Source organism: Oncorhynchus clarkii, chromosome 33 (genome assembly GCF_045791955.1).
Source record: "Oncorhynchus clarkii lewisi isolate Uvic-CL-2024 chromosome 33, UVic_Ocla_1.0, whole genome shotgun sequence".
Taxonomy (NCBI): domain Eukaryota; kingdom Metazoa; phylum Chordata; class Actinopteri; order Salmoniformes; family Salmonidae; genus Oncorhynchus; species Oncorhynchus clarkii.
This window is the reverse complement of record NC_092179.1, coordinates 30,147,363-30,170,894: the sequence shown is the minus strand read 5'-3', so window position 1 is coordinate 30,170,894 and position 23,532 is coordinate 30,147,363. Positions and strand designations below refer to the sequence as shown.

General features: G+C 47.1%; 1 protein-coding gene across 1 annotated transcript; it reads right to left on the bottom strand.

Annotated features, from left to right (window-relative positions):
• Positions 1-759: 759 nt before the first annotated feature.
• On the bottom strand, positions 760-23,104 carry LOC139393097 (leucine rich repeat containing 17). Its single transcript, XM_071141446.1, has 4 exons — positions 22,810-23,104; positions 15,877-16,781; positions 5,319-5,474; positions 760-2,230 (listed from the first exon to the last, which is right to left on the bottom strand). The coding sequence occupies exons 2-4, from the start codon at positions 16,640-16,642 to the stop codon at positions 1,800-1,802; spliced, it is 1,353 nt and encodes a 450-aa protein (XP_070997547.1). The 5' UTR covers positions 16,643-16,781; positions 22,810-23,104; the 3' UTR covers positions 760-1,799.
• Positions 23,105-23,532: the final 428 nt, after the last annotated feature.

Genomic DNA, 23,532 nt, shown 5'->3' with positions numbered 1-23,532 from the left:
CTCTCTCCTCAGATAGCAGAACATCAGATAATTGGACAGCTTGACTGAAGAAGATAGTTTCCCTCCTCTTTTTCTGACATGCCAAACCACAGGTTTCCTAAATGTGAGAAAGCTCTGAGAGTAACAGCTGGGCATACTAGTGTTGGACGTATCCTGGCTCACTGAGATGCTCACAATACTGCTTAGAACATCAGAGTCATGTCTGACTCCTGTGATGTCACAGGGCTCCGCTGGCTAACATGGAACCTTCAGGATCATTCAGGACACATGTCACTATAGAAACCCACCACATACATCAGATGGCCCACAATCCCTGCATGTGTGAATTACTCATGGTGTGTATGAACCAAGACATCGGTTTCTGTTCAGGATCGTGTGGACTGACTAAATGTACTTTAGGTCTTCAGCGGGTCCATGTCTAACTCCTCAGCTTCATGTGTTGAGGTGCAGAGAGGAAGAGGTAGTGTGGAGAGGAAGAGGTAGTGTGGAGAGGAAGAGGTAGTGTGGAGAGGAAGAGGTAGTGTGGAGAGGAAGAGGTAGTGTGGAGAGGAAGAGGTAGTGTGGAGAGGAAGAGGTAGTGTGGAGAGGAAGAGGTAGTGAAGCCGTGGAACAGTTGTTTTGAACTGACCCGAAGACGCTCCATGTTTTATGGTGAAGCATCACAGATCTAACAGATAGTTGAAGGGGTTAGGGGAAGGATGTGCCTAAATCCCTTTAGGATTAGTGAAGTGTGTGTGTTAGTAATGTAAACCTCATTCATTTCAGAAAAAAAACGGCTTTTATTTCATGAACAGATGGTCTAAATCATACATTTAGAAGAAATGTACCTCGGGCCTCCCATCTATATGAGGAGTCAATACAGATCTGGGTTCGATTCCCGGGCTGTGTCGCAGCCGGCCGCGACCATGAGGCGGCGCACAATTGTTTGGGTTAGGGAGGGTTTGGCCGGCTGGGATGTCCTTGTCCCTTTGCGCTCTAGTGACTCCTTGTGGGAGCTGCGTTCATGCATGTTGACTTCGGTCACCAGCTATATGATGTTTCCTCTGACATATTGGTGCTTCGGAGGACTCATGGCTCTCGACCTTCGCTTCTCCCTAGTCCGTACAGGAGTTGCAGCGATGGGACAACACTGTAACTAACAATTGGAAATCGTAAAAAATATATCAACCTCTACTTTTTCAAAAAAGTATATCCACAATGAAATATTCTTGTAACGAAAACAGCAACAACTGTCCTGCATTGGTCATGCTGTTGGGAATCCAACTGTCCTGCATTGGTTATGCTGTTGGGAATCCAACTGTCCTGCATTGGTCATGCTGTTGGGAATCCAACTGTCCTGCATTGGTCATGCTGTTGGGAATCCAGCTGTCCTGCGTTGGTTATGCTGTTGGGAATCCAACTGTCCTGCATTGGTCATGTTGTTGGGAATCCAGCTGTCCTGCATTGGTCATGCTGTTGGGAATTCAGCTGTCCTGCATTGGTCATGCTGTTGGGAATCCAACTGTCCTGCATTGGTCATGCTGTTGGGAATCCAACTGTCCTGCATTGGTCATGCTGTTGGGAATCCAGCTGTCCTGCATTGGTCATGCTGTTGGGAATCCAGCTGTCCTGCATTGGTCATGCTGTTGGGAATCCAGCTGTCCTGCATTGGTCATGCTGGTGGGAATCCAACTATCCTGCATTGGTCATGCTGCTGGGAATTCGAAAGTAAAAAAAAAATCTGAAAGACTGAATTGGAATGTTCTGTGATAATAGAAAACAACAACAACAGTTATCTTCTAATTTCCAACTCTGTCCTATTAAGTCAACCTGGTGACCTCATATTTCTTTGGTCTGGGGTCTCTCAGAGGCTTCGGCAGAAGCTCCATCTCCGCCTCCTCTGTCTCGGCCACTAGCTCCTGAGCCGTCTGTCCCTGTCCTGTATCACCCTTCCCTAGCTGTGGATCCTTATCCTTGGGACACTCTCCGTTGTAGGTCTTGACATAATTCTCCACGGGCCAGCCCCTGAACTCCTGAGGCTCGGTGCAGATTAGGCCAGAGTAGGCCACCCCGGGGTGATGCTTCAGCCAGTAGATCAGGTAGTGGATGTTGTAGTCACAGACCCAGGGGTTATCCCCCAGATTCAGCATCCTGAGAAAGTACAGGTCCTCCAACACTCCGTACTGGAAGTAGTGCAGGCTGTTGTTGGACAGGTCCAGCTCTCGCAGGTACAGGAGGCCCGCAAACGCAGCTATGGAGAGGGGGAGAAATGCAGGATGTTAAGGGTTAGTCAGAGGGACAGGAAATTTCAATGAAACTTATAGCACAAGTCTCAGTGGAAGAAATTCCTACTGGACAGGTACAGGTGCCCAGTGGATGCAGCTGAAGAGGGGGGACAAGGGAGAGAGGACGTTGGGGTTAGAGGTCAGTTACTACTTCAATTCATCTTATACAGTAGCACTCAGTGGAAAGTTTCAATGGAAGTAATGTCCACTAACGGACATGAATACTGAATTATTACCAGGAACAAATGTTCCACTGTAACACGAGAAAGAGAAACAGCTTCCATAACTAATTTCAGACTGCATTTTCAGCACCTCGTCTTCAAACACATGCTGATATTAACTTTGACCAGTGCTCTCCCTATCACCTAGTCTCAGCTCTAATTCAAGCTTAAGTTAGCCTGTTGATGTGGCTACGATGTGCCTAATAGCTAGCAGACATCTTTAAGATGTGTTTCCTGCAGTGTAGCCCTGAGTAATGGTGGCAGTGCAAGCTAGCACCATAAAGACAGATAGGCCTACTGTATTTAGCACTGTCTCCAGAGTGACCCTCCTGTTACCACTCCCACAAACCCCCTCAGATTGTGCTCTTATCATACTGAGAATTACTGTCCGGTTTCTACTGGTTCGTCTGTGCAACTCAATGAGACAACAATTCTGGTCTATTTTTTAAACCAGTTTGTGCTTGCTACAGAGCTTAGTCCCTGAGAAAACTGAGGGAGCATTTTGTGAATACTTCATGAGAATTGTGTTCAATTTGCAGTTGCTTTCTCTGTCCAGAACGGATTGGCTTTTCATCCATAACAGGCTATTTCTTTCTTATTCTTTCTCCTCGATCATAGTAGTTAATGACTATGTGTACAGTACTGGTTGTCATAGTTGGTCGGAATTAACCACCATTAATTACTTGTTAACAACTCAGGGAAATACTCTAATGTCAATTGTTTGCACATGTTCTGCAATAATTAATGATAAGGGAACTATTTTCCTTCCGTGGCAAAGCTTCCTGGCTATGTGACCAGTTCTTGTGAGCCTAGGAATAATGAGACAGCGTTTTTTCCCAGTTCTCAAATGTAACAGAACTAGAAGGTAGTGTAGTGATTCCTCAGCAAATAGAGAACATTGTTGGTTCTACAAACGAGATGGAGCAGGTTTATGACATCGTAGGCTCCTTTAAGTCAGATTCATCCGTGTGAGAAGATGGAGCAGGTTTATGACATCGCAGGCTCCTTTAAGTCAGATTCATCCGTGTGAGAAGATGCAGCAGGTTTATGGCATCGTAGGCTCCTTTAAGTCAGATTCATCCATGTGAGAAGCTGGAGCAGGTTTATGACATTGTAGGCTCCTTTAAGTCAGATTCATCCGTGTGAGAAGATGGAGCAGGTTTATGACATCGTAGGCTCCTTTAAGTCAGATTCATCCGTGTGAGAAGATGGAGCAGGTTTATGGCATCGTAGGCTCCTTTAAGTCAGATTCATCCGTGTGAGAAGATGGAGCAGGTTTATGGCATCGTAGGCTCCTTTAAGTCAGATTCATCCGTGTGAGAAGATGGAGCAGGTTTATGACATTGTAGGCTCCTTTAAGTCAGATTCATCCGTGTGAGAAGATGGAGCAGGTTTATGACATCGTAGGCTCCTTTAAGTCAGATTAATCCGTGTGAGAAGATGGACCAGGTTTATGGCATCGTAGGCTCCTTTAAGTCAGATTCATCCGTGTGAGAAGATGGAGCAGGTTTATGACATCGTAGGCTCCTTTAAGTCAGATTCATCCGTGTGAGAAGATGGAGCAGGTTTATGACATCGTAGGCTCCTTTAAGTCAGATTCATCCGTGTGAGAAGATGGACCAGGTTTATGGCATCGTAGGCTCCTTTAAGTCAGATTCATCCGTGTGAGAAGATGGAGCAGGTTTATGGCATCGTAGGCTCCTTTAAGTCAGATTCATCCGTGTGAGAAGATGGAGCAGGTTTATGACATCGTAGGCTCCTTTAAGTCAGATTCATCCGTGTGAGAAGATGGAGCAGGTTTATGACATCGTAGGCTCCTTTAAGTCAGATTCATCCGTGTGAGAAGATAATGAGCGTTAAGGGTTTTTATCTATGTGTGGAATTGATCCAGACTCAACGCTGCCTGGTATGGTATATGGTATACTGGTATGGTATATGGTATACTGGTATGGTATATGGTATACTGGTATGGTATATGGTATACTGGTATGGTATATAAAGTACTGTTATGGTATATGGTATACTGGTATGGTATATGGTATACTGGTATGGTATATGGTATACTGGTATGGTATATGGTATACTGGTATGGTATATGGTATACTGGTATGGTATATGGTATACTGGTATGGTATATAAAGTACTGTTATGGTACATAAAGTACTGGTATGGTATATGGTATACTGGTATGGTATATAAAGTACTGGTATGGTATATGGTATACTGGTATGGTATATAAAGTACTGGTATGGTATATGGTATACTGGTATGGTATATAAAGTACTGTTATGGTATATAAAGCACTGGTATGGTATATGGTATACTGGTATGGTATATAAAGTACTGGTATGGTATATAAAGTACTGTTATGGTATATAAAGTACTGGTATGGTATATAAAGTACTGGTATGGTATATAAAGTACTGGTATGGTATATAAAGTACTGGTATGGTATATGGTATACTGGTATGGTATATAAAGTATGTGAGTTTTTAATTTGTCTTTCTTCTGCCTCTTTTTCCACATTACCCCAGGGATTCTAACAATTCTATTTCAGGAGGAAATAAAGCCTCCATTTTGTCATGAATGGACTCTTTCTTTGTAGGTCCAATGTGGGCTCGATTACAATGGGGGACCAGTAAGGAAGTGTGTGCACTCACTACTGTAAGTCACAATTCAAAACATATTTAACAAAAAGCATATATATCTCAGATTGCTGTATCTTATTAAACCCTTCTTCAGGTGTTGTGAGATCTGATCCTCTGTGCAGCATGACTTGCCACACATCCACAATGATTGTGCTGTTTGAAGGAAGTGTATGGTCTCTCCTCACCTGTGTCGATCTGATCCAGACTGTTACTGCTGAGGTTAAGAAGCTTCAGGTCCCTGGCAGCAACAAACTCCTTGGGCCGGAGCTGAGTGATGTTGTTACTGGACAAGTCCATCCTCACAATGTCTGACGGGAGACTTGAGGGGATGTTCTTCAGTTCTGGAGGGAGGGGAGGGGGGGGATGGGGGGGGGGGGGTAGACAGAGAGGGAGAATAGGTTAATGGCTTACCCAGACATGTTTACAATGGCCAAATCAGCTAGCTATCATACTGCATGAAAACATGAACAAAAACATAAGCGGACACACAAGGAACTTTGGGACATATGTGATTATTTCAACCCAATGCATACTTGTTGATCGCCAGAGTGACTGAAATTTGGATTCCTACATATGTGAATTCCGAGTGTGCCCTGAGAATATCAAGATGGCCTCCCCTTTCTATAGTCCCTGTGTAGCCATGTTGTATGTCTGTGCCAAGCAGGACTGTTATTCACAGCACTCTGGGTTGAACTTAGCCTTTGAAGGGTTTGAAACATGAAGGTTAACGTATGAAACAGGGTTTCCCACAGGCTGAAAAGACCTCTGAGAGCTTCTGTCTTTTTTTTGTGATCGCCAGCAGCCTTTACCATAGAAGGAAAACTTCTGCAAGAGCCATTGTTCTCAATCTAGAGTTTAAAATAAAGACTAAGACATGAAGACGAAGTGGGTGGTCCCTAAAATGCATACAACTTCTACTAACAATTCATAATGAATGATGTCTTTGGAACCAGTTTTCTAAGTCATGTTCACAATGAAAGCGCTCAGCTGAGAATTAACCTAGCTGTGGTGGGGTGGAAAACCTTCATTTTTAATTTCATGAAGGACACAGGACCTTTCTGTGTTTGTCAAAATCCATGTACAGTCTTGGACTGCTTCCAGTTGGCCACATTCTGAGCACGGTTTATTCATCATTCAGCTGAAGGAACTATCACAGACCTTAACGACAGACATCTGCTCTAATATCACAACAGCATAGGACATCCGTCATCCTCCACTGTAAGGAAAGGAGATTAACGCTCCATGGCTTTTAGATGAGGTTGCTGGAGCATTCACAACAACAGAGACAGAAGTTAGCGTTCTCAATGACACCCTATTCACTAGATAGTACACTACTTTTGTCCATATCCCTATGGGCCATGGTAGCGCTCTGGTTAAAAGAAGTGCACTATGTAGGGAATAGGGTGCCATTTGGGACACATGGGAGATGTTCTCTCTTTCCCCTATCTATCGAACCCCTGCCTCACAACACCTGTGATATGCTTTAGTTCAGACTACAGCAGTGAGTGGGGAAACATGCAGATGGTTGGGATGTTGGGAGAAGTCAAGGTCGTTCAGCCATAACAGTTTTCAGAAAGAATCTGAACTCATCATGAGGGGCCACAGTCAGAGCCGGCCCTATATCCATACCCACTCATACAGTCAGAGCTGGCCCTATATCCATACCCACTCATACAGTCAGAGCCGGCCCTATATCCATACCCACTCATACAGTCAGAGCTGGCCCTATATCCATACCCACTCATACAGTCAGAGCTGGCCCTATATCCATACCCACTCATACAGTCAGAGCCGGCCCAATATCCATACCCACTCATGCAGTCAGAGCCGGCCCTATATCCATACCCACTCATACAGTCAGAGCTGGCCCTATATCCATACCCACTCATACAGTCAGAGCCGGCCCTATATCCATACCCACTCATACAGTCAGAGCCGGCCCTATATCCATACCCACTCATACAGTCAGAGCCGGCCCTATATCCATACCCACTCATACAGTCAGAGCCGGCCCTATATCCATACCCACTCATACAGTCAGAGCCGGCCCTATATCCATACCCACTCATACAGTCAGAGCCGGCCCTATATCCATACCCACTCATACAGTCAGAGCTGGCCCTATATCCCTACCCACTCATACAGTCAGAGCCGGCCCTAAATCCATACCCACTCATGCAGTCAGAGCCGGCCCTATATCCATACCCACTCATACAGTCAGAGCCGGCCCAATATCCATACCCACTCATACAGTCAGAGCCGGCCCTATATCCATACCCACTCATACAGTCAGAGCCGGCCCTATATCCATACCCACTCATACAGTCAGAGCTGGCCCTATATCCATACCCACTCATACAGTCAGAGCTGGCCCTATATCCATACCCACTCATACAGTCAGAGCTGGCCCTATATCCATACCCACTCATACAGTCAGAGCCGGCCCTATATCCATACCCACTCATACAGTCAGAGCTGGCCCTATATCCATACCCACTCATACAGTCAGAGCTGGCCCTATATCCATACCCACTCATACAGTCAGAGCCGGCCCAATATCCATACCCACTCATGCAGTCAGAGCCGGCCCTATATCCATACCCACTCATACAGTCAGAGCTGGCCCTATATCCATACCCACTCATACAGTCAGAGCCGGCATTATATCCATACCCACTCATACAGTCAGAGCCGGCCCTATATCCATACCCACTCATACAGTCAGAGCCGGCCCTATATCCATACCCACTCATACAGTCAGAGCCGGCCCTATATCCATACCCACTCATACAGTCAGAGCCGGCCCTATATCCATACCCACTCATACAGTCAGAGCCGGCCCTATATCCATACCCACTCATACAGTCAGAGCCGGCCCTATATCCATACCCACTCATACAGTCAGAGCTGGCCCTATATCCCTACCCACTCATACAGTCAGAGCCGGCCCTAAATCCATACCCACTCATGCAGTCAGAGCCGGCCCTATATCCATACCCACTCATACAGTCAGAGCCGGCCCAATATCCATACCCACTCATACAGTCAGAGCCGGCCCTATATCCATACCCACTCATACAGTCAGAGCCGGCCCTATATCCATACCCACTCATACAGTCAGAGCTGGCCCTATATCCATACCCACTCATACAGTCAGAGCTGGCCCTATATCCATACCCACTCATACAGTCAGAGCTGGCCCTATATCCATACCCACTCATACAGTCAGAGCCGGCCCTATATCCATACCCACTCATACAGTCAGAGCTGGCCCTATATCCATACCCACTCATACAGTCAGAGCTGGCCCTATATCCATACCCACTCATACAGTCAGAGCTGGCCCTATATCCATACCCACTCATGCAGTCAGAGCTGGCCCTATATCCATATCCACTCATACAGTCAGAGCCGGCCCTATATCCATATCCACTCATACAGTCAGAGTTGGCCCTATATCCATATCCACTCATACAGTCAGAGCCGGCCCTATATCCATATCCACTCATACAGTCAGAGCTGGCCCTATATCCATACCCACTCATACAGTCAGAGCCGGCCCAATATCCATACCCACTCATGCAGTCAGAGCCGGCCCTATATCCATACCCACTCATACAGTCAGAGCTGGCCCTATATCCATACCCACTCATACAGTCAGAGCCGGCATTATATCCATACCCACTCATACAGTCAGAGCCGGCCCTATATCCATACCCACTCATACAGTCAGAGCCGGCCCTATATCCATACCCACTCATACAGTCAGAGCCGGCCCTATATCCATACCCACTCATACAGTCAGAGCCGGCCCTATATCCATACCCACTCATACAGTCAGAGCCGGCCCTATATCCATACCCACTCATACAGTCAGAGCCGGCCCTATATCCATACCCACTCATACAGTCAGAGCTGGCCCTATATCCCTACCCACTCATACAGTCAGAGCCGGCCCTAAATCCATACCCACTCATGCAGTCAGAGCCGGCCCTATATCCATACCCACTCATACAGTCAGAGCCGGCCCAATATCCATACCCACTCATACAGTCAGAGCCGGCCCTATATCCATACCCACTCATACAGTCAGAGCCGGCCCTATATCCATACCCACTCATACAGTCAGAGCTGGCCCTATATCCATACCCACTCATACAGTCAGAGCTGGCCCTATATCCATACCCACTCATACAGTCAGAGCTGGCCCTATATCCATACCCACTCATACAGTCAGAGCCGGCCCTATATCCATACCCACTCATACAGTCAGAGCTGGCCCTATATCCATACCCACTCATACAGTCAGAGCTGGCCCTATATCCATACCCACTCATACAGTCAGAGCTGGCCCTATATCCATACCCACTCATGCAGTCAGAGCTGGCCCTATATCCATATCCACTCATACAGTCAGAGCCGGCCCTATATCCATATCCACTCATACAGTCAGAGTTGGCCCTATATCCATATCCACTCATACAGTCAGAGCCGGCCCTATATCCATATCCACTCATACAGTCAGAGCTGGCCCTATATCCATACCCACTCATACAGTCAGAGTTGGCCCTATATCCATATCCACTCATACAGTCAGAGCCGGCCCTATATCCATATCCACTCATACAGTCAGAGCTGGCCCTATATCCATACCCACTCATACAGTCAGAGTTGGCCCTATATCCATACCCACTCATACAGTCAGAGCCGGCCCTATATCCATACCCACTCATACAGTCAGAGCTGGCCCTATATCCATACCCACTCATACAGTCAGAGCCGGCCCTATATCCATACCCACTCATACAGTCAGAGCCGGCCCTATATCCATACCCACTCATACAGTCAGAGCCGGCCCTAGCCTTTTGGGGGCCCTAAGTGACATTTTGTCATGGGGCGGAGAGAAGATTTAGTAATTTTATAACAAATTCCATGCAATTCTACTCGTTTTGCCATGGGGTTTAGAGAAATGTTTGCAGTTTTTAAGATGATATCTGAGTGAGAGTGACTAACAAAATCAACGGGGGTACCACCGGTCTGCAATTTGACCATGCTTACTAGAAGTTTAGATGGCTGGCCGCTAGACCAACTTGCCAGTCTAATTACTGAAGCTGTCAGTGACTGACGTAACAACAGAACAGCTGCTGATGCACAACCACTATTCTAACTCTGAACAGGAAGTTAATTTGAAATGTTTTTAGAAATGTTTCCGCGGGCCAACAAAAGGGGGGTGGCGGCCAGTTGCCCATCCCTGATATAGTTTATTAAAATCACATTTTGTTTACAGACAGCAGGAAACTAAACCTATACAGCCATTCATTTAGATTGTAAATGCACAGTGCTGCTTTTACAGAGTCAGGTGCCCAACATGCCTGTATATCAAGGAAATCAACGCTGCTGTGGAGGAGAGGAGACTACCAGCAGAATATTACCCATCATGCTGTGGAGGAGAGGAGACTACCAGCAGAATATTACCCATCATGCTGTGGAGGAGAGGAGACTACCAGCAGAATATTACCCATCATGCTGTGGAGGAGAGGAGACTACCAGCAGAATATTACCCATCATGCTGTGGAGGAGAGGAGACTACCAGCAGAATATTACCCATCATGCTGTGGAGGAGAGGAGACCACCAGCAGAATATTACCCATCATGCTGTGGAGGAGAGGAGACCACCAGCAGAATATGACCCATCATGCTGTGGAGGAGAGGAGACTACCAGCAGAATATTACCCATCATGCTGTGGAGGAGAGGAGACTACCAGCAGAATATTACCCATCATGCTGTGGAGGAGAGGAGACTACCAGCAGAATATTACCCATCATGCTGTGGAGGAGAGCAGACTACCAGCAGAATATTACCCATCATGCTGTGGAGGAGAGGAGACTACCAGCAGAATATGACTCCCTCTCTGCTACACATCCTGACTCCCCCAGAATGTGTCCGCTGACAAAACACCCGGCCATCGGTTACAGGAACTCCATGAAACCATGATATAATGTCAGAAGAGGAGGTTAGGCTTTACAGAGATGACAAGCAGGCCAACTCTCCATATGCTGACTCAACTGTTCTGCTAATGATAGATCAGGACTAAACCAGGCGTCATCTTGCCTGGACGACATTTATCTAGAAAGTACACGCACTCTGACATATTCTCCCACATATCATGTATGTACCACAGAGATTATTTATTTGTGGTTAGATACATTCTGTCTTGCTCCCGCACAGTTCGGTAGTGTACTGTAGGGACATTTCCAGTGTTTACAAATGAGACTTTGTTTCCAGTGTAATGACCTCTGGTCAGTTATTAGTTACAGTATATTAAGGCTCTGAATTCACAGATGAGAGAGGGATTGAGAGAGAGAGAGATAGGGAGGGAGGGAGGGAGGGAGGGAGGGAGGGAGGGAGGGAGGGAGGGAGGGAGGGAGGGAGGGAGGGAGGGAGGCTATGACCAGTGAGATGATCTAGTGAGGTTCAGATAAAGGACTGATTGAAAGCCTTTCCAGAGGGGAAGAGAAATAGTTTCCTCCAGCTGAACATGGGGATCTTTTATATGGTGACAGTAGAATAGAGAGACCAGTGTTGCTGCTTCTTGCACGTTTAACTGCACTCTGACAAATGGCTTTCTGGGGACAGGATAGGGACAGTACATCATTATATGACTGTTATTCATCATCTTGATCAAAGGGCCAGTTCACTGTGACGTCATAAATATACAGTAGAACAACACATCAGAGTGCTGCCACTTACACACTAAATAAGTATGAAGAGACTATTCATGACCATACTGCCACGTCTATACTAAATCAATATGAAGGGACTATTCATGACCATACTGCCACGTCTATACTAAATCAATATGAAGGGACTATTCATGACCATACTGCCACGTCTATACTAAATCAGTATGAAGGGACTATTCATGACCATACTGCCACGTCTATACTAAATCAATATGTGTCACGAACCTCGCCGAGGATGGTGCCTCTTCCTGTTCGGGCGGTGCTCGACGGTCGTCGTCGCCGGCCTATTAGCTGCCATCGATTCCCTTTCCGTTTGTTTTGGGTTATTGGTTAATTGGGTACACCTGTTTTGTATTATGATTTGTTTGTAGGGTATTTAAGGGCACTAGGCCCGCTGGGTATTTGTGCGGGCTTGTTTTTGTTACTCTGTGTTTTGTTGGTGTGATTTATTATTGTATTTATTCTCCGGACTGTTTAGTCCTGTAGTTGTTTTGGACTAGCAACGTATTTACGCCCTGTGTGTTGGCGTGACTGTTTTTGTTGCGCTGGGGAATAAATCTGAGGAAAACGACTGAACCTGCTCTCTGCGCCTGATTCCACCCACCACACCTAGTAGATCGTAACAGAAGCCCGCACCAATACCCAGCGGGCCTAGTGCCCTTAAATACCCTACAAACAAATCATAATACAAAACAGGTGTACCCAATTAACCAATAACCCAAAACAAACGGAAAGGGAATCGATGGCAGCTAATAGGCCGGCGACGACGACCGTCGAGCACCGCCCGAACAGGAAGAGGCACCATCCTCGGCGAGGTTCGTGACAGTGCTCGACGGTCGTCGTCGCCGGCCTATTAGCTGCCATCGATTCCCTTTCCGTTTGTTTTGGGTTATTGGTTAATTGGGTACACCTGTTTTGTATTATGATTTGTTTGTAGGGTATTTAAGGGCACTAGGCCCGCTGGGTATTTGTGCGGGCTTGTTTTTGTTACTCTGTGTTTTGTTGGTGTGATTTATTATTGTATTTATTCTCCGGACTGTTTAGTCCTGTAGTTGTTTTGGACTAGCAACGTATTTACGCCCTGTGTGTTGGCGTGACTGTTTTTGTTGCGCTGGGGAATAAATCTGAGGAAAACGACTGAACCTGCTCTCTTCGGCATTCGTCCACGAATATGTCGCCATTCGAATGTGTACTGGGTTACCAGCCGGTCCTGGCTCCGTGGCATCAGAGTCAGACCGAGGCTCCTGCGGTGGAGGAGTGGGTACAGCGCTCTAGAGAGACCTGGCGGGCAGTCCAGGATTCTCTCAGGCAGGCCAGTGAACGGCAGAAGAGAGACGCTGACCGCCACCGCAGTGAGGCCCCGGTGTTCGCACCAGGGGACAGGGTCTGGCTCTCGACCCGAAACCTGTCCCTCCGCCTGCCCTGCCGGAAGCTGGGGCCGCAGTGTGTGGGGCCATTTAAAGTCCTGAGGAGGATAAACGAGGTGTGTTATAGATTGCAACTTCCCTCTTATTATCGTATTAACCCCTCGTTTCATGTGTCTCTCCTCAGGCCGGTGGTAGCTGGTCCCCTACAAGACGGTGAGGTACCGGAGGTCCCTCCACCCCCTCTGGACATCGAGGGGTCCCCGGCGTACACAGTACGAGCTATTCTGGACTCGAGACGCCGGGTGAGGGGCCTGCAGTACCTCGTGGACTGGGAGGGGTACGGTCCGGAGGAGAGGTGCTGGGTACCGGGGAGGGACATTTTAGATCCTTCCCTCTTGAGGGATTTCCATCGCCTCCACCCGGATCGCCCTGCGCCTCGTCCTCCGGGTCGTCCTCGAGGCCGGGGTCGGCGCGCTGCGGGAGCCGCGCGTCAGGGGGGGGGTACTGTCACGAACCTCGCCGAGGATGGTGCCTCTTCCTGTTCGGGCGGTGCTCGACGGTCGTCGTCGCCGGCCTATTAGCTGCCATCGATTCCCTTTCCGTTTGTTTTGGGTTATTGGTTAATTGGGTACACCTGTTTTGTATTATGATTTGTTTGTAGGGTATTTAAGGGCACTAGGCCCGCTGGGTATTTGTGCGGGCTTGTTTTTGTTACTCTGTGTTTTGTTGGTGTGATTTATTATTGTATTTATTCTCCGGACTGTTTAGTCCTGTAGTTGTTTTGGACTAGCAACGTATTTACGCCCTGTGTGTTGGCGTGACTGTTTTTGTTGCGCTGGGGAATAAATCTGAGGAAAACGACTGAACCTGCTCTCTGCGCCTGATTCCACCCACCACACCTAGTAGATCGTAACAATATGAAGGGACTATTCATGACTATACTGCCACGTCTATACTAAATCAGTAGGAAGAGACTATTCATGACCATACTGCCACGTCTATACTAAATCAATATGAAGGGACTATTCATGACTATACTGCCACGTCTATACTAAATCAGTAGGAAGAGACTATTCATGACCATACTGCCACGTCTATACTAAATCAATATGAAGGGACTATTCATGACTATACTGCCACATCTATACTAAATCAATAGGAAGAGACTATTCATGACCATACTGCCACGTCTATACTAAATCAATATGAAGGGACTATTCATGACCATACTGCCACGTCTATACTAAATCAATATGAAGAGACTATTCATGACTATACTGCCACGTCTATACTAAATCCATATGAAGAGACTATTCATGACCATACTGCCACGTCTATACTAAATCAATATGAAGAGACTATTCATGACCATACTGCCACGTCTATACTAAATCAATATGAAGGGACTATTCATGACCATACTGCCACGTCTATACTAAATCAATATGAAGAGACTATTCATGACTATACTGCCACATCTATACTAAATCAATAGGAAGAGACTATTCATGACCATACTGCCACGTCTATACTAAATCAATATGAAGGGACTATTCATGACCATACTGCCACGTCTATACTAAATCAATATGAAGGGACTATTCATGACTATACTGCCACGTCTATACTAAATCAATATGAAGAGACTATTCATGACTATACTGCCACGTCTATACTAAATCAATATGAAGGGACTATTCATGACCATACTGCCACGTCTATACTAAATCAATATGAAGAGACTATTCATGACCATACTGCCACGTCTATACTAAATCAATATGAAGAGACTATTCATGACTATACTGCCACGTCTATACTAAATCAATATGAAGGGACTATTCATGACTATACTGCCACGTCTGTACTAAATCAATATGAAGAGACTATTCATGTTATATTTTGGAGCTCAAACAAAAGCAGTCCCCACACAGCATGGACTCCATGCAGGATTTGTAGTCAGTCCCATGGGTCTGGGCCTAATGACTATTTGAAAAACAATATTGAAAGCTAATCTCTCTAGAGGTTATAGTCCTGATAGCAGTTTTAATGTGGCAGTTATACATAGCACAGAAACGGCACCAGATGTGAGAGTCTGGACGGGAGACAGAAATTAGACTCCATATTTTCCCTTGGTCCCTTTGTGTCTAACGTTACATGATGGTTTCCACGGTTTCCACGCTGCAAGCCGTCACTCTAAGGCCTCTCGGTTTACAGTCGTCTCCTACCACATTCTGATTCAGGGAAATTATCGAGAACACATTTAGAAAGTAGTCCTTATCAACCACAGATCTGGAGTATCCAGTAGCCAGCCTCTCCTCCATACTGTTCCAAAAGTCCTCACAACAACCATGTGTAGTGAACAATGCCCAGAGATTTCAGATGGACATGTGACTCATACACGGAGGGCCGGTTTCCCTGACCCATACTAGTCCTAATCTTGGACTAAAAAGCTGTTTCAGTAGAGATTCATCTGGGTCGAGGAACCCATGGCCCTGAGAACCCCAATAACTCACTCCAGTGTTCTGAAAGACCAGAATACAACATGCCATTGTCCTCCAAGGAGGAAATTCTTCACACAGGTCACACAAACAAATGAAAGGGAGACAAGCTTGGTTGGCTCATAGCTTACCTTTGCTCTTGCAGTCCAGCATGGGTTTGGGGAACATGTAGGTGTGGCACAAGGAGTTGGCATCAGGGTACTTCTTGATGGGAGGTGGTTTGGGCAGACTGCCCTGCCCCTCCTGAGGTTTCTGCCCTGGCAGATGGCCCTCCCCATCCTCAGCACACAGCAGCTCTGGCCTCATCTTCTTCAGCTTCTGACCTCTCAGCGCGTCCGGCTCCGAACACTTGGCGTAGTTCCCTAGATTACGGTTGCTGGGCACCTGCAGGGTCCTGACCAGACTATCCAGCGAGCACCGGCAGTCCCAGGGGTTATCATAGAGACGCAGGTAGCGGAGGTTTGGCAAGGGCAGCAGGTGCTCCTCAGAAGCTGTCTTCATCTGGTTGTGCTGAAGAAGCAGAGTAGTGAGCTGTCCCAGCCCTGCGAACGCCTCCTCCTCCACCATGTAGAGCTCATTCTGTTGTAGATCCAGACTCTTTAGGTTCTTGAACTGGGAGAAGGTGTTGTCTCTGAGCACCTGGATCTTGTTGCGGGCCAGCAGGAGGTGGTGGATGTCTTCAGGCCAGTGCTGTTGCACCCCGGTCAGCTGGCGGTCCTGACAGTCCAGGTATTTCTCTCCGGCCTCCATGTATTCCTTGCATTCAGAGGTTTGGCGTTTGACAGCATTGGCCCTGCCTTTACCCCGGGCCCTGCCCCTTTCTCTGTTCCGTCCACCCTTCCTGGGCTCAGTGGACCTGAGGAGCAGGAGGAGCAGCAGAGCGCTGAGCAGCCGCATCCTGGGAGCTCCAATGCCACCACTGGGAGATGGGGGAGTGGCAAGACTGGAACAAGAGGGAGGGAAGGGGAGAGGGATGGCCTTGTGCAATCAGAGATGACCTTGGGTTTCTGCTGGTGCCAGGGAAGGCTGGCTACAGCTGTGTGAGAGAGAGAGAGAGAGAGAGTTAAGTGGAGAGTTCATTGTTTGGGAGGAGAGGGAAAGGAAGGGATAGAGAGGAAGAAAGGGAGGGATAGGAAGAATGATGGAGAGAAACAAACATAAAGCATGTTATATGATAGTCTATCAAACAGAGAGAGAGTTAAAACACTGTCATGGAACAGTGCCCCATTTCCTTTGTTCCTCAGTCTTCTCTCTCAGTTCCTATCCTCCCTTCTCCTATCTCTCTGTTTCTCTTCTCCCTTCTCCTATCTCTCTGTTCCTCTCCTCCCTTCACCTATCTCCCTGTTCCTCTCCTCCCTTCTTCTATCTCTCTGTTCCTCTCCTCCCTTCTCTGATCTCTCTGTTTCTCTCCTCCCCTCTTCTATTTCTCTGTTCCTCTCCTCTCTTCTCCTATCTCTCTGTTCCTCTCCTCCCTTCTCCTCTCTCTGTTCCCCTCCTCTCTTCTCCTATCTCTCTGTTCCTCTCTTCCCAACACAAAACCTGATGGCGGTCTGCTCTTCTCTCTCGCTCTCGCTCTCGCTCTCGCTCTCGCTCTCTCCAGTCAGTAATTCATCTGTACACTAGGCTCACGAACATTCATCAAAGAGGAGGAAGTTTACATGTCTGTGTACGTCCACTCCTGTAAACATACTCTGATAAACATGGCGGCTGTAAAGACCTCCCTAACTACCTTACCCCAAGGGAAGGCTGTGTGTAGCTGAATGGAATTACCCCAAGGGAAGGCTGTGTGTAGCTGAATGGAATTACCCCAAGGGAAGGCTGTGTGTAGCTGAATGGAATTACACTGAGGGAAGGCTGTGTGTAGCTGAATGGAATACCCTGAGGGAAGGCTGTGTCTAGCTGAATGGAATTACCCCAAGGGAAGGCTGTGTGTAGCTGAATGGAATTACCCCAAGGGAAGGCTGTGTGTAGCTGAATGGAATACCCTGAGGGAAGGCTCTGTCTAGCTGAATGGAATTACCCCAAGGGAAGGCTGTGTCTAGCTGAATGGAATTACCCCAAGGGAAGGCTGTGTGTAGCTGAATGGAATTACCCCAAGGGAAGGCTGTGTGTAGCTGAATGGAATTACCCCAAGGGAAGGCTGTGTGTAGCTGAATGGAATTACCCCAAGGGAAGGCTCTGTGTAGCTGAATGGAATTACCCCAAGGGAAGGCTGTGTGTAGCTGAATGGAATTACCCCAAGGGAAGGCTCTGTGTAGCTGAATGGAATTACCCTAAGGGAAGGCTGTGTGTAGCTGAATGGAATTACCCTGAGGGAAGGCTCTGTGTAGCTGAATGGAATTACCCTGAGGGAAGGCTCTGTGTAGCTGAATGGAATTACCCCAAGGGAAGGCTGGGTGTAGCTGAATGGAATTACCCTGAGGGGAGGTTGTGTGTAGCTGAATGGAATTACCCAGAGTTTATTATTATCACTGGTGTTACAGGTTAGTGTTAATGATGCACCTTGAATTCTCTTAATGATCATGTATATATTTAGTAGTTATATGTATGCCATTCAAATATGGTTCCCAGGATATACGCTATTCTACCAGGAAAACAATAATATCTCAGTCATGACAACAGTCATTCCTCATGTTGACCTAGATGTATAAGGTCCAACCCAGGTTACAGTACGGGCAAACATAAGGCAGCATCAAAACTTCCCCAGAGGAAATATTAATCCACTTTTATGGTTTAGCAATGATGACAAACCTAGCTCAACGTTATGTAGCAGTGTGTCTGGCTCTGCTTACTGTTTGTGTGTGTGTGTGTGTGTGTGTGTGTGTGTGTATGTGTGTGTGTGTGTGTGTGTGTGTGTGTGTGTGTGTGTGTGTGTGTGTGTTTTCACCCCCACCAGCGATGGGCCTGTACAGTATTGACTCATTAGTCCCAAGTGTGATGTGAGGCAGCAGCCATAATGTCTGCCAGACAACAACCTCCATCTCCTGCTACAGTGAGCCAGTCCAACTGTATCACCCCCCCTCCTCCTCCCCCACAGCCTTCCACAGTGGAACAGTCCAGTCACAGGGAGAGATGGAGAAGAGGTAGTGTAAACATTGAGTTTATAGACACAATGAGTTAGAGAATTCTTCAGTCTGAGAACACTTTGCCCTATAGTATCCTACCTAGCAAGCAAACACGCAGCAAAGCTACACTAGTGAGATCTCAATCCATCCGTCCACTGTAGCCACTCCCTTAGGGACAATATAAAAACAAGAGACTTGTGGGTATTTAATCTGCTCCCTGAAAATAAACCATTATAACACAAAGATGACTGCCATCTAGGGCCATTCAGACAGTTTGTTGTAAGTTAGTCTCTCTCCACGTAAGCACTGTTAGCGCCCGGCCGTGCCTCTGCCAGTGTAAACACACACTCTCCCATATGGAGTGCACATGGCAAAGCTTTGGGGCCTCTAACCCCCCCTCTGGTCTGCCCAGCTCTGGCCCAGTTCCGGCCCAACTTCGGCCCATATTCGGCCCAGCCCAATGCCAGGGCCATCTAGCTCCGGGCCCATTCAGCTATAACAGACCAGGCTGGCATAGCCACACACTCACTCACTCACTCACTCACTCACTCACCTCACTCACCTCACTCACCTCACTCACCTCACTCACCTCACTCACTCACCTCACTCACTCACTTCACTCACCTCACTCACTCACTCACTCACTCATTCAATCACTCACTCATTCAATCACTCACTCACTCACTCACTCACTCACTCACTCACTCACTCACTCACTCACTCACCTCACTCACTCACTCACCTCACTCACTCACTCACTCACTCACTCACTCACTCACTCACTCACTCACCTCACTCACCTCACTCACCTCACTCACCTCACTCACTCACTCACTCACTCATTCAATCACTCACTCATTCAATCACTCACTCACTCACTCACTCACTCACTCACTCACTCACTCACTCACTCACTCACCTCACTCACTGTACTGTTCAACTGGAAGACGTTTTACCGTGCAGGTGAACTGTGTTTCTTTTCATTTTATAATGTTTATGCATAAATTCCCTTTCAGAAACATTTTTATGTTTAAGAGTCCTTCAATTTTTGTAATATTTTAATTTAACCTTTATTTATACAGTTTTTTTCTCCATTGAAATAACATCTATTTTCCAAGAGAAACCTGGTCCAATAGCAGCAGAGGGAACAACGTTTCAGACAAAACAACTTACATTCACTAACACAACATTAAACAAAACTATAGACACACACACACAGTACAACACACACACAGGGTTTACAAAGATCAGCTGTATTTTACCGCAATAATCTCATGCTACTAGAATGTGCTCTGCAGGAAAATGATAATACCAGTAAAAGTTTGAAATCTGAAAAAATCGAAATAATCCATGCATTTACATACCCATGTGTTGGGTGTAGGGAGTATCTGTGTAAAACCACGTAGCAGTGGTACTGAGTAATGTCCTGCACTGTAATTCACTGGCCAACCTCCATCCCAGACCAATTCCCTGTGGTAATAACAGATGTTATGTACCTCTATCTGGAGTCAGAAATCAGGCATGCTGGTCAAAGTGCAAATTAACCGTCTGACACAACCTGAGAGCCGTGGGGAGTGAGACTAATGCACTGTACAGCTAAAGAGTTGGAGCTCGGCGGGGGCTGGAGAACCCAGTATGATGCTGCTGATAGAGTTAACAGAGACAGCTGGGGTCACACAGGCTTCAACACACACAGCACTTACCAACAGGAGGCAGACTGGGCTGTGTGTGTTGAGCTGTCTAGTAATGCAAAGGAAAGCCCACTGTACGCTGTCGGTTCCTCGCTGTCCAACCAAAGTGCTTGAACTGAGGAACTCAAGTTGATGTGAAAGAACAGCAAACACACAACCGCCACACAACGTTGTCTCAACATAGACTCCATGTTGTCGGTCTATTCTAGACTGTAATTCTTGGATGTCGTGCAAGTGAACCACCCCAATGGAGTATTATAATGCTAAACCACTGTAGGTCGTTCCCCTAGCAGCACCTGGATGGATCAGTGAACAGCCTCGTTATAGCAGCAGGCAGCCTTAAAGCTACAGTGCAGGGTGGCTGCCTACACAGCCTACATCTCAATGCTTCACTAACACAGAACAGGGCACTGGGGATGGAAACAGAGAGGAAATAACGTCCATAAGAAGTGGTGCAGAACACAAGGACTGTACTGTACCGGAGATTTTATTTTCATTTCCCAGTCGACCCTGCTGCCACCCAAACCAAACTCCTTCCCGACCGTGACCTGATCTGACTGAGTTTCCTTTCAGGTTGCCTGAGGTGTTCAGTCAGTGTGTCCCAAATGGCACCCTATTCCCCACACAGTGCACTACTTCTGACCAGAGCCCTATGGGCATTTGGGAGGCAGACAGAGTCTGTATCTGTTCCCCACAGCACAATCCTCAGAGAACGCTTACACAGCATGGAGCTCTAATTAGAACACTTGAACTCTCTCTCACAAGCATGCAGGCAGGGGGAAAGTTTATCAAATAAATACATGTCAAATTGTATTTATCAAAGGGATCATTGAAAGCTCTATGTTATTCTTGCTCTTCCAGAAATGACTGAAAAAATAGGGTGAAGTGATGCAGTGCTTCATGCAGTGTATCCCCTCTTGCCTTTAGGGTTGCAGTGCTTCATGCAGTGTATCCCCTCTTGCCTTTAGGGTTGCAGTGCTTCATGCGGTGTATCCCCTCTTGGCTTTAGGGTTGCAGTGCTTCATGCGGTGTATCCCCTCTTGGCTTTAGGGTTGCAGTGCTTCATACGGTGTATCCCCTCTTGGCTTTAGGGTTGCAGTGCTTCATGCAGTGTATCCCCTCTTGGCTTTAGGGTTCCAGTGCTTTATGCGGTGTATCCCCTCTTGGCTTTAGAGTTGCAGTGCTTCATGCGGTGTATCCCCTCTTGGCTTTAGGGTTCCAGTGCTTCATGCGGTGTATCCCCTCTTGGCTTTAGGGTTCCAGTGCTTCATGCGGTGTATCCGGTGTATCCAGTTCATGCGGTGTATCCCCTCTTGGCTTTAGGGTTGCAGTGCTTCATGCGGTGTATCCCCTCTTGGCTTTAGGGTGGCATTCCGACCCCCAGAGAGAACATTCCAACAGAAACATACAGCACTGACCACTAATCCTTAAAAACCTTCAGTATGATCCTTTACCACACACTTCCTCTCAGTTGCTCCTGTTTCAGAAAACTGGTGTATCAGAAAGTGCCCTGAAGCCTTGAACCCAGCGTTATTATCTAGAGAAAGAAACTGTGACAGGGGATGTTTACCAGAGCCCTGTTCTTCCCAGCATTCCCAGAGGGAGAAAGTACGGTGATTGCATTGGAACACGGCCAGAGACATTTACACCTCAAGTGCACAAACAGCACATACACGTCTCTTCTTACAAGAGAAAGTTTTCCACTTAAGAAAAAAAGGCAACAGCTTAAATTGCAATATGTCCTGGACAAAATAATCAATAGGCAATGAGTGCAAGCAGGCATGTCTAAAACCTCTTACAGTGGCATGTTTAAAACCTCTTACAGTGGCATGTCTAAAACCTCTACAGTGGCATGTCTAAAACCTCTTACAGTGGCATGTCTAAAACCCCTTACAGTGGCATGTCTAAAACCTCTTACAGTGGCATGTCTAAAACCTCTTACAGTGGCATGTCTAAAACCCCTTACAGTGGCATGTCTAAAACCCCTTACAGTGGCATGTTTAAAACCCCTTACAGTGGCATATCTAAAACCTCTTACAGTGGCATGTCTAAAACCTCTTACAGTGGCATGTCTAAAACCTCTTACAGTGGCATATCTAAAACCCCTTACAGTGGCATATCTAAAACCTCTTACTGTGCAGAATTCTGTGCTGTTCTGTTCTCTTTAGGAAAGTGCTGCTACTGCCCATTCTAGTACAGTAAATCTCTATTACACTACTGGCTGCCTTCAACACTGTGACTGTACTACTGTAACAGAGGAAACAGAACAGAGAGAGAGAGAGAGAGGGGGGGGGGGGGGTTCTGGTACCTGGCCACGGGGAGAGGGAGACGTTGATGGGTCCACTAGGGCTCTGGTCGGTCCTTCAGTAGGGCTCTGGTCGGTCCCTCACTAGGGCTCTGGTCGGTCCCTCATCCCCTGCTCTTTGTCCTGTCATGGAGGGCTGAGCCGGACCCTGGAAGTCTGTCTGCTTAGCCTGCCTGCCTCTCCTGCCTGCCTCTCAGGCTGTGAGGGGGCTCTCTGTGTGCAGTGAGGCTCAGTCAGCCTGCGTCTGGTATTAAATTACACATGACACAGCTCCTCTGCTCTGTTCTATGCAGACGGACAGGCAGGCAGGCGAGGAGGAGAGAAACCCGTTTCTCCAGTGTTGAGTAACTGGCCCGCCTCCAGCCCAGCTCCTAGCCTGTCCTGTCCTCATAGAGTGTCAGGCTGTTGGAGGAGGAGGAAGAGGAGGAGGAGGAGGAGGAGGAGGAGGAGGAGGAGGAAGAGGAAGAGAAGGAGGAGTAGGAGGAGGAGGAGGAAGAAGCTCACAAACAACAGATATAGTAATTACTACTGAATGTTAATGATTACTCAGACCTGGCTGCTTCAAACTGTTGGAATGTATGACTGTGTAAGCCCACATGTATATCTCCCAAACAGAGGAGGCTGGCAGTCTCCTTCAGGCATAGTGTTATAACATGAGTCGACTGCTAATGAACATATGACACACACACACACACACACACACACACACACACACACACACACACA

Bases quoted from the DNA above. Each gene is read 5' to 3' on its own strand.
- LOC139393097 (XM_071141446.1), bottom strand. From the start codon at position 16,642: ATGCGGCTGCTCAGCGCTCTGCTGCTCCTCCTGCTCCTCAGGTCCACT. The intron at 5,475-15,876 runs GTAAGCTATGAG...CCCTCCCTCCAG, and splicing joins GCTGGACTGCAAGAGCAAAG to AACTGAAGAACATCCCCTCA. The intron at 2,231-5,318 runs GTGAGGAGAGAC...CCCTCTCCATAG, and splicing joins TCTGGATCAGATCGACACAG to CTGCGTTTGCGGGCCTCCTG.